The sequence below is a fragment of the Tinamus guttatus genome, unplaced genomic scaffold (genome assembly GCF_059628265.1).
Source record: "Tinamus guttatus ecotype Peru unplaced genomic scaffold, ASM5962826v1 Tinamus_guttatus_pri_ptg000218l, whole genome shotgun sequence".
NCBI classification, from domain to species: Eukaryota; Metazoa; Chordata; class Aves; order Tinamiformes; family Tinamidae; genus Tinamus; species Tinamus guttatus.
Window position 1 is genome coordinate 1,055,179 of NW_028288752.1, and position 15,172 is coordinate 1,070,350.

The 15,172-nt window shown below is 50.0% G+C and overlaps 1 protein-coding gene across 1 annotated transcript; it reads right to left on the reverse strand.

The window, feature by feature from the left end:
• Window positions 1-6,922: 6,922 nt before the first annotated feature.
• Window positions 6,923-11,337, reverse strand: CD8A (CD8 subunit alpha). The gene is made up of 6 exons (XM_088524997.1): window positions 11,292-11,337; window positions 10,233-10,601; window positions 9,829-9,918; window positions 9,335-9,445; window positions 8,147-8,177; window positions 6,923-6,977 (listed from the first exon to the last, which is right to left on the reverse strand). Exons 1-6 carry the CDS (start codon window positions 11,335-11,337, stop codon window positions 6,923-6,925), a joined length of 702 nt encoding a protein of 233 aa, XP_088381123.1.
• Between the last annotated feature and the right edge of the window lie 3,835 nt (window positions 11,338-15,172).

Consider the following 15,172-nt stretch of genomic DNA (forward strand, 5'->3'; position numbering starts at 1 on the left):
TAGTAGACTATTACTGCCATTGCCACTTTTTCTGCTAAATTTGTCATATTGTTGACTAGATAAATTTGTACTCATAAACCAGATGTAGATCATGGCAGTTCAAATCTTTTCTAGTGTGCATATATTTGTATTTATTGCACTGTCCTATAGTAGGGCAAGCAGCCATAAGGCATGCAAAGCTACATGTAAAATATATATTTCTGTATTGTGTAGTAAAGATTAAAAAAAAAAAAAAAACACCCCAAGCTTATATGGTTGAATACTGACACACTGGTTGAATGCACTAGCACAATGCACTACAGAGAAGGACGTCTTGGGAAACCTGCACCCCTCGAATTTGTGTCTCACCTGCCTTGGGAGACGGAGCCGGACGCTCTCGCATCGGCGACAACGGACAGCCTCAAAGAGACCCTGGGAGGAGCAGAGCAAGGCACACAAACCTTAAACTTTACGTGTTTGATATATGTGGAGAGAAAGGAAGCAAACAAAAACCCAAACCAACAGGTGTGTGACTTTCTGCAAAACTTAAATTGTATTCACACTGAGTTCAAAGCAACTGGGTTACCAAGTGGTAAAATCAACAATAAACGGGTGAGGATATTATTTTCCATGTAGGTTTCCTAGTCTTGCTGAAATTACTTTCTACCTTTTCTTTTGCTTAGTGTGTTGGTTTTAAATGAAATGACATATGGATTATTTTTAAAAAAGCCCAAGTGTAAATATTGCATCTCTGTCTGACATACTGCAAGTATTTTGGCCCTGCTGCGAGCACTGGTTAACAGATAGCACCCTTAACTGCTCAGAACAGAAGAATGGTGCCAGTATTAAAATAGCAGCGAGCTAATAATTCAGCCTAGATACTAGTAGCTTTTTACAACACAGTGGTCCTGCTTTCTAAGTGACGCATCCGCGGGCGCGCAGCGGTGCTTTCCGCTGCCCGCGGTGCCGCGTTGCAGTGCCGAGGCGCCGCCGGCAGATGCTGCTGGGAGCCCACCCGGGCGCCTGCGGCTCCGCGTCCCGGCACGGCCGCTGGGCGCTCGTGGAGCAGCCTCCAGGTGTTGGTCATCACGGTCGCGCTGCGGGCGGTTCGGCTCGGGTGCCGTGTGTTCCCTCCTGCCTGGGCCCAATGTACCTCTGGTGACGTGGGAAGGTGCCTGCGCACAGGGAAAAGGGAATGGTAATATGAGGTGTTAGTAGTAAAAATGCAATAGAAGTCCATATTTGTACATTTTCTGTATGTAGTTTGGGAACATCTGCAATTGAAAAGTGTTTACATATTTAATTTTAAAACTCTGGGGGTGCCTGCAGTCTATTCCGCTTCTGAACCAGATTTGGAAACTTTAAGCAGTCCCTTGGTGCAGTGAGTGCCTTTTAATGAGACTGCTGTGTAATAAGAAGTTAAGTTATGCATCTAATGTAGTTATATCTGCATCCAGATCTGTGTGCCCTTTTGCATACTGCGCTGAGCTTGCAGCTGCTGATTTCCACCCTCTTATGCAGAATGTGTCAGAACAGAAGTTCCTGGCAAACAAAAGATCACTGGTGTAGATGGCCCTTGAGGCGAGATTTCTTTTTTGACCGCGCTTTTATGTAGAAGGCTTAGTTTAAAGGTGCTCTGTAAATAATTTAATGGAAGCTTATAAATGTGATTTCCATAGCAGTGACTTGATAATAGTGTTAGTTCTGTGTCTATTAGTAGAGCTGAGTTTTAATGTTAATTTCTGTGTGTTGTCTTAAATAGCAAATGCATTGTGATGTGTTCTTGGGGAGCTTTAAGTAAATTGTGATATAAAATGTAACTAGATCTTCAAAACAGATATTAGGGAGTGAAAATGGTGCAGTCTCCTTGACCTTAAGTAGCTGTTAAGAGTTATGGACCATTTTCATAGCGCTGCGGCTAAGTCTTTAAGGCAAAGCTGCTGACATTACCCTCCTGTTCAGTCCTCAGTGCTCACCTGCTTTGGGGGAAATATTTTCCAAAAAGGAGGCTTTTCCTGCAGTGACATCAGCTCTGTAAATTGCAGCTAGAGATGGTTGAGCAAATAATAATGCAAGCTGGGAATCAGTGCGTTTCCCTCAGGAAATGCAGCATTAATTTTCAGTCTTGCATCAGTAAGTTGGGTTGCAACTGCTGGGTGTAGAAGCTGCAGTGGAAGCTGTGTTGTGAGGAATGAGTTAGAGCTTCTGCTCCCTGCTAACTTAGACCTTCCTCCCTCTCGTCTCCTCCATTCTTTCTTCCTAACATTTTTCAAGGTGGTTGCTGCTCAAATTTGCAGGTTTTCACATATTTTATGACTACTTGGAGCCAACTTGTCAGCTTTAACAGGGGAAATCCGAGTTAGCTCTGCCTTACAAAGTTTGTCTATTGCAAAATACCCATTTCTGTGCTTACCACTGCAGAGGTAGGTTTTTTTTTCTGTTCTTTTTCCTGGAAAAAGAAATCTTCCATGATCTGTCCCCCTTTCTGTGCTCTCCTCCTGTGAACAGGAGCAGGCAGCGTAGGGAAAGGTGCTTGGAGAGCAGGAAAAAATAAAAAGATGAGAGAGTGTCAGAGATGCCCTGTAGCAAGTGAAGGTGTAGTGTCACATTACTATTACCATTTCTGATTTAATTCAAGCCTTAATAGGTAAGTGTAAGGGAAGAGTGATCTTTAAAGAAGTGTATAGAGGTGAAAGCTAAAATAGTGACAGGAAGACTCAGTGAGGAAGGAGGGGATCCCGCCAGCTTCCTTAACCTCTAGAAATCTTGAAAATTACGTTTTTGTTTTGGAAATGGATCTTTCCTTTTCCCCTGTGTTTCCTTGTGTTTATTTTCAGACCTGGTGACACTGGCATTGGTTTCTTGTTCCTTCCTAGTAACTGTGTGAAGTTGTCATGGTGGGTCTTTTACTTTGGCTGAAAAGAAAAAGGAAAAAAAAAAGGGCCGGGGAAGATGCAAATAGCATTTTTTTGATTCAAGTCTTTAGCGTCATCCATGAGACATTGGCTGTGGGGGTATAAGCACTAAATATATGCATACAGCTTTTGTTTGACAGATTTTCTTCCCAGAACTGAGAGCAAATTTGATTCTTTTTCCAGGATTTCTCGCGTATACAGTAGCTTTCAGAAGAGCAGGTAGCCCCAGCTTATGTGATTCCTCTCCCAGGACAAAGATCACCCTGTGCATTCAGCAGGGAGAGCCCAGGGTTGAATCGGGTGTTTGGGCTGCGTGTCAGGTAGGTTTGAAGGTTGATTTCAGATGAGTCAGAAGGAAGGTGAGGAGGTTGTGTTTCACTCTTTGCTCTCCTTCCCAGAATTTCCTGCCTTTCTTTTCTTACCTTTTCCTGACTCTTTCCTTCTCGAGTGTTGCAGAAACACTGCATCAAGGTGAGGGGAGCTTCAGATGTCCCCATACATTTTACAGGGCTTTTAGTGACGGTCTTGAATGCTATTTTTCTTTATTAGTTGATGTTACATTTAATTGCAAGTCATCTCATTCTGCTGTAAAGCGTTAGCTCCTACGTTGTTTACTTTTATTTCCTGACTTTCTGTGAGTTTTGCACTATTAGATAGTCCTGGACCTCTGAGTAAATGTCCTTCCCCTTCGCTTTGGAAATCCATCTTCATCTCCAGCTCCTCTCGCCTTGCAGTGAGTACCCCCAGAAAACCTTCCCCCTCAGCAGTCCATCCCCTCGAGCTCCTCCTCGAGCCTCCCACCACCCCTGGCAGCTCCCTGCCGTTCCTCTGCACCCGAGAAGTCACCCTGGGACCCAGAGCCTCCTCTGCAGCTTAGCAGCAAAAAAAGCAGCCAGATCTTTAGATCCTGCAGAGCAGCAGCTTGCTGCGTGGGGAAGCAGCAGCCTCGGCTGCTCCGCGGGGCGCTGGCTGGGCCGGTCCTTCCTGCCCCATGGGTGCGAGCCGCAGCGCAGGCTTCCTGCTCGACCGCAGGCCGCTCTCGGGCCGCTCGCGTTGCCGGAGGCCTCTCCGTGCCTCGAGCAGGGGGCAGCCCTAACCGCCCCCCCTGCAGCTCGCGGCTCGCAGCGCCAGGGCTGACACTTAGGTCCTGTTATTACAATTTCAGCACAAAAGATGCAGTCTGGTTTTTGTCTTCCACCCTGTAGCTGAGCAGCAGCAGGGGTGCAAAGGTAAGTGTTGTTCTCGTGAAGAAAATCTTACTAGGCTGATTATAAAGAAGGTTTATTACTCATCTCTACACTTCAGTGGAAAAGTTAGCAGCTCTTTTAGAGCCGTAGGTTTAAATCAGAGTAGGTGGACACAGTGCTGACTCCAACCCACCTGAATTTATTATTCATCTCCCGAATGCGGGTTGCAGTTGTGGGGCTGCACAGAGGGAAGAACCGGTGGGGGAAGCCAAGTGTTGCTTTGGGGAACCAGGGTTCCTTGGTGTCAATAGCCTACTCATTTAAAGCCAGCTTCTCAGTAGCAGACACATCCGTGAGGTGTGTCCCGCATTTTTGGAGTGTTAGCATGAAATAGGGCTGTGACTAAGGAGAACACCTGCTTGTTCTGACACATCTGCCTTCATTCTTGCTCCAGGTGGCTCTTCTGCTCCTCTCAGGCTTGTGCTCTTCTGCAAACACGATTTTGCTGTTTTGAGAGCACATGCTGAATCCCAGCAGTTCACATTATGGAGTATTAAGGGTAAATTGGTACTGATTTGGTTTGCTTATAAATACATCATTTCAATTACAGTGCTTCACAGGCAGAAATATCCATGAGGAAAGGGAAGACCAGGCAGCTGAACAGGTTCCCGGTAGGTATCCTATATCCTAGGATGGACAGCAGTCCGTGCGTGTACTTTAATATCCCATGGAGAGTCTGTGGGCAGTGAGATGGAAATGCTTTCAAAGGTCATTCCTTCGTATGCTCGTGCTTGCTCGTAATACCCGATAAAAACACAGCCCCCTCAGCTGCCCGAGGGCGGGAGGATTTCCCCCATGGAGGAACCTCTCTCCATTGACCAAGGAGGCAGTGCCTGCAGCCTGAGCTCTGCTGTCAAGAGGACAAGTGCTAGGAGAGGTGGTGCCGTGGTAAGAGTCTTCACAAGTTGGGTTAAGCCTCCCTTCTATGGACTGGCCTTAGCCTTTGTGGTGGAGATGGTGTTTGCAGCAGGTAGTGGTGGTTCACGGGATGAGTCGGCTGTGAAGCTTGAGCTTTCCACCCGTTACCACATGAGCTGCTTGGACTTTCTGTTCTGGGCTTACAGACCTTAGAGTTGAGTGAAGTGTCTGTTGTTTGACTGCAGAGAGGGATATGGGAGAAAGAAGCTATTCTAGTCACTTCAGCTAGCAGGATTTCTTACTTTCTAATGTCAGGGTGTTTCATATCTGTAAATATTTAAACCTTTATTTATGCTTTATTTAGCACAGAGTCACTGAATCAGCAGCTATTCTTTAGCACACGAACAGCCTTCATAGAATCCCAGAATGGTCGAGGTTGGAAGGGACCTTCAGAGATCACCTGGTCCCACCCCCCTGCTCCAGCAGGGACACCCAGAACTCGTGGCACAGGGTGGCATCCAGGTGGGTTTCGGGCCTGTCTTCCCCGTGGGGTAGGACCCTCCCTGCCGCCCCCAAGTCCTTTGCAGCATCGGTGCTTCCCGAGGCTCCATAACGGTGCGGGCAGCCCTTCCATCATTCCCAGAGCAACCCAAGTCACGCTGACCTTGCCTTCTAGCTAGTACCTCGCTTCCTTGCCTCGGCTAATTGAGTGCAGTAATTGTGCTGACCCTGTGTCCAGTGCTCGAGGTGCCCCCGCCTGAGCAGGGGGTTGGACTAGATGATCCCTAGAGGTCCCTTCCAGCCTCCACCGTTCTGTGACCCCGGGGGCTTGCAGTGCTTTGCTCATGGGGTCTTCTCTAGGCGCTGTAAGTTGGAGCCCCACATTCGAACAGGAAATTCAACAGCTCCCATTGCACAATAGCAAGGTTTGGATTTTTGTGACAGTGACGGTTCCGGTGAGGCATTTCCTGTGGGAACGTGACACTACCAGCCTCTGGGCCAGAATATCTGCGCATCTCCAGAGAATTTTGTTTAGTTTTCTTGTCCCACGCAGGGGGGTTTAAGTTTCACTGGGCCCTGAGCACACGAGTTTTAAAGAGATGATTTTAGGCTGGCATAAACTGGAAGCTGAGCCCCGAACTCTTCCCTTATCCAAGTCTCCCTCTAACCATCATTTATATTCTTCGTGTAGGTTTTTACCTTTCCTGAGGCTGGGAGATGAAGAATGTAAGAGATACGAGTAGTATTAATTGGCAATATTGGTTTATTTTTTTCTCAGTTCTTGGTCTGCAAAGGGAATAGGTGTTTACATTAAATACAGAGCTAAAAAACACCCCACAAAACTCATTTTGTCCTGTCAGCTCGCCCCAAGCCGGCATGAAAAATTCCTCTTAACCAAAACAAGCAGCAGAGACTTTTCTGCTGCTCAACCATCGCATCTGGAAGAAACTCCCCATTCCTTGCTCATGGAAAGCTCCCGCCAGAACAAGCGGAATTGGGAATAGCAGCTGAATGAGGGCAGCAAGAGGGAAGTGGTTAAACTTCAGGGTCCTGGACTGTAACCAAAGTAAAGCCTTTTAATCAGTATTTACCTTCTTAGTGCAGCACTGAATTGTGTTAGATGAGAGAGAGAAACATCTAGGAGATGCATGGCCCCACGGAGGTGAGATGGGTTCAGGGAGGGCTTTTATTTCCAAGCGGCAGATTTTCCAAGTTATTTTCCATTTCCAGATTTTCCCTTTATTTCCACATGGCAATATTTCTTGTGGGAAATTCAACTTTTTGCTGCATTTGAGAAAGCATCGTTGCACGTCCTCGAGCAAGGTCCAGCCCGCGCGTGTCATCGTGTTAGCACGGATGCAGCGCGGCCGCGCGTGGTGGCATCTCCATGCAGACACTCTGGAAGCAGAAAGGTGGAGTCGCTCATGTTCGTGGCTTTGGCGGACAAGGCCTCACGTTGGGCTTCCCCTTTTCAGGCCTGAAAGGAAAAATATTTCTGATTTATTCCCACCTGAGATGAGCAGGAGGATGTTACTGCATCGCCGCCCATCGGCTCCTGCCTTGCTCGGCAGCCCTGGCCTCTCGAGAGTTGCCAAATGCAGCTTCCTGCGTGGTTTGTATTTAGATACACGAGGCATTAGTCACTTTGTGCTGGGAAAACTGGTGCAACTGCAGTGAGGAATCGGAACGGAGGTGTGAAAATAGCTGTGCTCTGTGCACAGGGCTCGCGAGTGTGCATGGAGGTTTTCCACGGCCTGGCAAGAAACAGGGGCCGGAGGGGACCAGAAATGGAAAAAATTGCTCCTATTCCCATAGTATTTTCCTGGTGATGCAGAAAGACTGGCCTGGGGAGAGGGGAAAGCAGGAAAACAAGATTCCTGTCTGCCCTGAAAATTGTTAATTCCAGAGCCATCCATGTCTGCTTTACTATTTTTGGGGAAAATCTGAGGCCAAAACAGCCTCTCCGACCTTGTAAGCAAGAGGTCCTGTCACTTAGTGCCCACAGCGGGAATAGAGGTGGAAATCCAGGTCTAAAACCATGGGATGGTCCAGGCCTGTGCAGAAGGGGCTTCTGGGGGTGGCAGGACAGTTTATATCTAGTCCATGGACGTAACCTGATGGGGGGGAGCTGAAGGGGACAGTTGGGGGAAGGAGAGGAAGGCAATAACCATCTGCCCCGGCCTTGGTGCACGTTAGAGCAATGCCGGTAGCCAGATGTTGTTCTGCAGTAGCCCAGCCTAAGGGATGGATGAAGCAGAATATGAATTTTGGGCTGAGATTGCTAAAACCTCTAAAAACGGCTGGTTTCCGAGCCCCTCGCGGCTGCTGCAGCCCTCCCTCGGGCTGCACGTGGGGCTCAGCCCCACGGAGCGGAGCTGGATGGGGACCAGGGTGCTGTGTCCCTGCTCGGAGATAGCGGCGGTCGGAAAAGCGCACGACCCGGGTGCTTGCAACTGCACAAAGATGCACAAAGAACCATCTCCCCCGCGTTCCCCAACTGCAGGGTTCCCTCCCTCCCTCCACCTCACATCAGACGGAGGGTTTTTGAGAGGTTTTCTTTGTTTTCTCTGGCACCTGCTCGCTTGAGCACTTCGGTGCAAGACGCTCTTGAGTTCAAGGGGGAAGTGGCCAGCAGCTGTCACTAACCTTTTGCACTTGCATCGCCGCCTCTTGGTTTCTGAAATGGAAAGGGAAGTGTTTCAGTTCAGAGCAGCTCTGGGCACTCAGCTGAGCCCGGGCAGCACCACGAGCTGGAGCCACGGCCGCCCTCTGCTCCCTGCTCCCTGCCCTTGCAGACGCGCGGTGGGATACGGCCAGACAGAGCCCTGCTCGTGGCCGTGCGTGGGGGGCACGCGCTTTGGCGGAGCTGGATCCTGCTGTCCTGATGGCCGTTCTTCCCTGTGGCAGCATCCGTGCTGTTTCTGCAGGATGCACTCAGCGAGCGATAATGTTGGCCGTTTATTTGAGCAGAAAAGAAATAGCCCCTGTCTGGGGGGAGAAATCCATCCTCGTGGCTTTGCCACAGAAAGCAATTGCAGCAAATGGCTTTTTCTCTGAGGATCCAAGGCTGTGTGAGGAGGCAAAAACACATGCTCCTTCCTACAGCCATGGGCTTGAGCAGCGTTTCTCAGGGCTGCTGAATTGCCTCACGGCACCACGTTACATTAATTCAGTGGTAAAGCGTTTGCACACAAGTGAGCTGAAGCAATTAAATGGAAAAGATTAATGAAATTGGTAGAGTTTCTGGTGTAGCTGGGCACTTCCCTTTTAAAGAAAACAGACTTTAGTGAGTATTATATTGATTGAAATATAACCTCACTCACTGCTTGTTCAGGCAAACAGAGACGTTTTGGGCATGAACACCAGCAGCTTTTGTGTTCCTGGAGGTTTTACCTAACTGCTTTGCCTCCGCCAGGCTCCGGAGCTATGCAATAAAGTTGCTATTTTGGCTATAGCCCAAGCTGCCAGGAGGAGTCCTGGCACTTGAGTTCGCAAGTCCTGTGCTGAAGCCACTATATTCTAGTTAATCAAAGAGTTTTGGGTGCTGCTACGTCTATCCTTGAAGCACTGATGACGGTGGAACCTATGTAGTTTGATGGAGTAAATGTTCTCTAACCTGTTGTCCTATAATGTAGAAGCTCACGGATATTTCTTAGGCTAAATCTGGAGACAGGGAGAACACGGAAACTATCTCTAAGAGTGGTCCACCCTTCCCTGTGTCCTGCTTCCCACGGGAAGTGCTACGGGGAATGGCTGCAGAGTATCTGCTGCCCAAAGGACGGGTTTTCATGCGAGGGGACAAGCCGCGGCGCGGTGGTTAACGCGATCCCTTACTTTGGCACAGCGAGATGGTGATCACCAGGGCAATGAGGAAAATCAGGCAGCCGCAGGCCAAGGGGATCCAGACGAAAATGCTGCAGGTGAAGTCCAGCCCCTTGCTTGTCTCTGCAGGAGTGAGAGAGAGGGAAGAGGAGACGCCGGGCGATGGGCGCTGCGGCCCGTGCGAGGCCCCGGCCGAGGGTCTCAGCCGGGCTGGCGTTATCTGTTGGGGAAGCAGAGGGTTCCCCGTTCCACAGATGGAGGGTGGACACCAGAAGGGTCTCCACGCCCAGCCTGTGTCTCATGCCCCGTTCCTGGGACCCTGAGCCAGATGGGTACCTGCATGTTCCATGGAGCCAGTTCTGGTGAATTATCTTCCCCGTCTGCCCCATTCCCCAGATTTAGTCAGCAGGGGTTGGCAGTTGGCTCCTCAGCCCCAAACCCCATCCGTGGCCTGGAAAGGTGTAGGTGGGATGTGGGATGCCCCGCGTGTGGGCTCTGTACAGTACCTGGTGCTGGGGTCTTCGTGCAGGTCTCTGTCGGGGTGACCTTGTTCCCGGTGGTGGCTGGAGCCGTGGTGGGGGCCTTCGTGGTGGGGACTGTGGGAGAAAACAGAGGAGCTGGACATGTGGTGAAGCACAGGCTGTGCAGCCCTCAGCCCCGAGGTGGGGGTTCCAAAACCCCGATGTTATGGGGAGCTGGTGAGGGTGACAAGGGGACGCAGCCCAGGGCTGCTCTCCTGAGGAGCAGCTGAGCAGGAGGCCTCTGGGAGAAGGAGCAGTGCATGGACTGCGAGTTGTGCTGGGCCTAGCTGCAGGGATGGGGAAGTGCTCCTGATTAAAAGAGGGATGGGATGGGATGGGGTGCAGGGGGGTGGGCAGAGCAAACAGAAGTGGCCAGAGATGTTGCTGACCTGGGAGGAAGGCAGCTTGGCCAGCGCTGAAGTGCAGCATTTGGTTCTTGTTGATGAGGCAGAAGTAAGTCCCCTGGTCCTGCTCAGAGAAAGACTTCACGACCAGCCGGGAGGAGCCGCTCTCCTTCGCTGCCTCGAAGCGGGTGGATGTGGATTCGCTCTGCTTGTAGGTCACTCGAGACAGGGTGTTAATGAACGCTATGAAGTGAAGGGTGCCACCCGGGTCCTGCTTGATCCAGGAAACCCCGACATCGCTGTCCACAGGCCGACATTCCAGCTCCAGCCGCTGCCCCCGCAGGGGCTGTGTGATCCTGCTGTCCCGAAACTTGACTGCAAACATGCCCCTTTGGCCCTGGATCCCACAGCAACCTGCGGAGAGAGAGAAATCCCGTCCCCATTCACAGCCTGCTCGCTCTTGGCAAAAGTGCTTGGAGAAAGCGGTCTCCCTCCTGGACAAACCCCAGAGGCTGTTCCCTGGAGCTTAGTCTTTGGGAAAGCCTTTTTCCCTGCTGGTTAGAGCTGCGGAGAAACATGGATTGTGAGGTGCAAGGGGAGCATCGCTCCTTCTGGCTTAAATATTTCCCTCAGATCCTTGCTGAGATCAGGCTTAGAGAAGGCTCAGCAGTTGCCCATTGAGTCTTTAAAGACAGGTCCTCCCATTCAGAGAAGCCTCTCAGGTGCCTTCTCCATGACAATGCCATTCCCCAACGTATTTGAAGTGACTCCCTAGTAATATTGACTGGTGAAATCCCCATTTCCTCCCTTTTGCCCTCCCTTCCAGAAGGAGTCGTCTGGCTGGGCTCCCTTCCTGGGGACATGATGCCAGAGTCACACCAGTCACTGCCCTGTGCGGATGGGTGAGAAGCTCTTTGTACCTCCACTTTGCACGTTCACCAAGCAAACATGACAGTTAGTTTTCGTTCTGCTTTTTCTTTTCCCCCCATTTGCTACTTTTTCCTTGCCTGATCTCCTGGATTCAGACTCCAGGGAACACCTCAGCCTCCCATTCCACTTGCTCCCCCCGGCCAAGGTCATAGCCCGCCCTGCTTCCATACTCACAGAGAGCCAGGCTGAGCAGGGGGAGCAGCGAGGGAGACGGGGCCATGGGCTCCTCCGGGGACCGTCCTCCGCAGCAGCGCGAGGATGAGCTCTCGGCACTGACTTTGGTGGCTCTTTGGAGAGGATGTGATGTCACCAGGACCCTCCTGAGCAAGGAGGCAATTTTCAGCTTCTGAGGCAGAATGAAACAAAAGATCTCTGCAGAAATTCAGCTCCAAGCCAATATCTGGGCTCATGGATTGTCGATTTTCTTTTTAAAGGAGTGTTAAGGATTTTACCTCAACCCCCTCATTAGTGATTAATACTGATAGCACTTGGGCTTGACATGGGGACCACCACGGTAGATTGCAGTTTCTCAGCCTCTTGGGGGACCTACATCAGGTCCAGCTTCACAAGAAGCACAAAAATATTCCATCTCCAGGATGCAGATCCCGGGATGCATTTCTTGCCAGAGATCTTTCTGCCTTATGGTGTGCACTCCGAAGTTCTCTAGTGTGGACAGCAGAGCCTACTGGATCTTATTAAGCACCAAGAAAGCCCACGGAGGTCCTTTACAGCGTGTATCCACACATACACTTTTAAAATCCTCAGGAGTAGGTGTTGCTGGCAGGTAGGTTGGTGCCCCTGGTGCCTTTGCTCAGTTGTTCTCTTTGCAGTTGCTCTTTGCAGCTTCTCCACAGCGCCTGTTTTGTGCGAGGCAGCTGGTGTGTGTGATGTGAAGCGCACTGAGAAAGCTCCATGTCCCGGTGGTGTGCCTTGTTGTTGAAAAAAAAAACAAAAAACAAAAAACCAAACCATTTTCAGGTTTTCTTCTGTAGCCACAGTGACTTCCGCCCTGCCTCATCGACCCTTCAACGCCTTGGCACGTGGGGCCCTGGCTGCTGTCTCCTGGTGGCCACTTGCACACGGGCAGGGCTTTGCGCTTCCCGCCGTGCTGCACAGCCCCAGGGCAACGTTTCCACCCAAGCAGGGAGGCTCTGCTGGGTTATTTCTTTCTTCTTTTGGTGCTTCCTGGCTTTCCTGCTATTGTATTTTTCTCCTCTGAGTGAGATGTTTTGTTACTCACATCAAGCAAATGTGGACTTAGGACTTGGGGTGAAAGTGATCCCTTACCCTGAGGCATGTCCAAGGCTGTGCTATTGCCTGGGCTCCTTCTGTTTCCTGGGGGCAGTTTATTCTCCTTATCCTGACTAGAACTCACGTATCTCAAAAATGGGATAAACTGCCTTTTGGAAGAGCCTGTCCTCATTTACTAGTGGAAGAGTGTGGGCAAGGAGCTTTGGCTCCATGACTGCCTTTTAGCTTCTGAAAACTGAATTTTCATGTTTTTGGAGAGGCTGCCATCAAGAGTCTTGGGTGAATGTGCCCTATTTGCCCCACTCTTACAACCCTGTGGCATAAACGCAAAATGCAAAAGCTGTTTAGAAAGCACAGAACACCCAGGGAGCAAAGCAGGAATATCCACGATTCTCTTTGCTCTGTGTGGTTCGAATGGCCACAAACCTGTTGGCAAATACCTAATTTCTGGGGTATATGGGGATGTGTCTCTGCCAGGAGTATTTACCAGAGCTAGATTCTCGCTCTGCCCAAGCACACTCTGTCCTGCCTGTACGATGGAATGGGTGTCCTCAGGTGGCTTTAGTGAAGACCTAGAGTGGAAGACCTATGTAATTAGAATAAAGAATAATCTAGGGAAGGCTACTGCCCCTTTGATTTATTTATTTTTACTAGGGACATTTTCCTTCTGCCTTCTCTCCAATGAACTATATATTTTATCACGAAATCAGTCTCCAGGTGCCAAGCTGTTGTGTTGAGTGGGATGAGGTGGCCTCGCAAAGCCATGGCATTAGGGGGAGCCATTCCTTTATGCTGCCCACAACAAGCTCTTAAGGAACACAACCCTCTAGGTCTACACAGAAGAGTGCCCTGGAGGGGAGGTGCAGATGTAGGTGGGCTGTCACACATCTCTTTCCAACATGGGAGCCCTTTGTTGGCCAGAAAGAGACCTGGGGATGTTTTGCTCCCATGGAGGTGTCCGTATCTGACCAGATGGAACCACCTTTCTCCTGCACCTGCATCTCTTGTCTCCTAAATGATACACCAGCTGGGGAAGGGGCTATGGGATTTTTTTTGGCCTTCTGTGGTTAATGAGATTATTGAAGGCATCCTTTGATTTTAGGCTGCTCTAATTCGGCAGTGTGTCCTCTAGGTGATGCTCTGCAGTGACTGACAGATAACTAACCTTGAGGAGCAGAAGTCAAGCCACTGAAAGCTGGTGTCATTATTACAATTTCTGTTGCAGTTACAATATGACGAAGGCAGAAAAAACAGTTCAGACAACCAGTTGTTTCTACAGAACATTGTGGGAGAGATGGGAGTGGATCAGACAGGTTGGATAGGTAATAGAATGTATTTTTTTTTCTCCCATATCTATCAATAAGCCATTTACCTTGCACTGATTTCCTAAGAGATGCAATATTTGGTGGTGAAGGTGTAATTTTTGTTAGAGCAACTGATGGAGTTGGAAGAGAGATTACTTTCAGGCATGCAGGTCCTTTCTGCAGTGAGAAAGAGAAGCAGCAAGGTTCACAATGTGGAGAAGTGGGGAGGAAACTGGTCTCTATTTAATGTATTTATGCTAAAAACTAAGCAGAATAAGATGTGAGCGAAAAGAGAGGAGATGAAACCACATGGGAAAGAGACAGATGGGCAAGGACAAGTATCTCTGGAAGAAGCTTGACAAGAAGCGACTTCAGGATCGGTTTTCTCTCAACTTGCTGAAGATATTTAAGCCTGGAGGAATTTCCCTACACAGACCCCAGCTGGACTCCAATATATTCAGTAGTGGGCTTTGGACTGGGGGGCATTTTGTTTTTTGGAAATGTAAGTGTGGTTGCATGGGCTATCTAATAGACCTCTCCTCCTGTCCTTGCAGAAACGGCCTGGTGCCAGGAGCCTCTCTCGGGACATCATGATGACCAGGGGATGCAAGAGGAACATCAAAGCGACCGTGCTCTCATGGGCCAGTTGTCTCTGCTGCTGAGGGCATCTCTCTGAAGGCTTCAGAAGGAGCAAACCTCCATTGCCACAACTAAGCAACGAGGCAGGCGGTGAGCAGGTGCTTCTCGATCCCCGCAGATGATCCTGCCGCGATAACTCGGGCTGTGACGTTTGACTGTGTGTTTTGGCCGTGCTGATTCTTTCCTCTGTTAACATTAAAATCTCTCCTGAAGGGGCTTATGATAAGGGAGGAATGGAAAGTCTTATGAAGGATTTCAAAATTTCATTGCAAATCTGCCAACTTCTGTTTTGAACGGAGGGGAAAAAAAAATAAAAATGTTGCGACTACAGCATGTGGCTTATCCGGTGTGAAGTAAAGCTGCGGTTTCTGAGCAGCTTGCTGCCCCCTTTGCTCTGCAGAGCTGCAGCACCGAGGGGGCTTGGAGAGTGTCAGATGTGGCTGTCACACCTTAGAGAGTCACACGCGCTCTTTCCACCCCGGCTCTGTGTTTCCAGCACAGTGGCCAGCACCGCCGCTCTCTTCTGGATCCTCCCAGCGTCAACACCCCGTACCTCAGAACGCAGCCTGCAGCGTGCGGATGCCTCCCCGCTCTCCTCTCCCCACTGCCCCAGCCTTCACAGTGAGCCCTGCCTCCAAAGCCCCTGTCACCTCAGTGCATGCAGAGCGTGAGGCTGAGCCCTGGCTGTGTTCAGCATTTGCAGTAGCCGTGTGTGTGGCTTGGCAGGGCCTTCCTGCACCTGGGAGCGTCCCAGGGACTGTCCAAGCCCTTCTGTGCTGGGAGAAGGGCTTTGCTGGGGGTCTTTACTCTCAGTGCGTCTTGAATTTCCCCAGCTGGTTGGAGCTAGTGGAGTAGAATCGT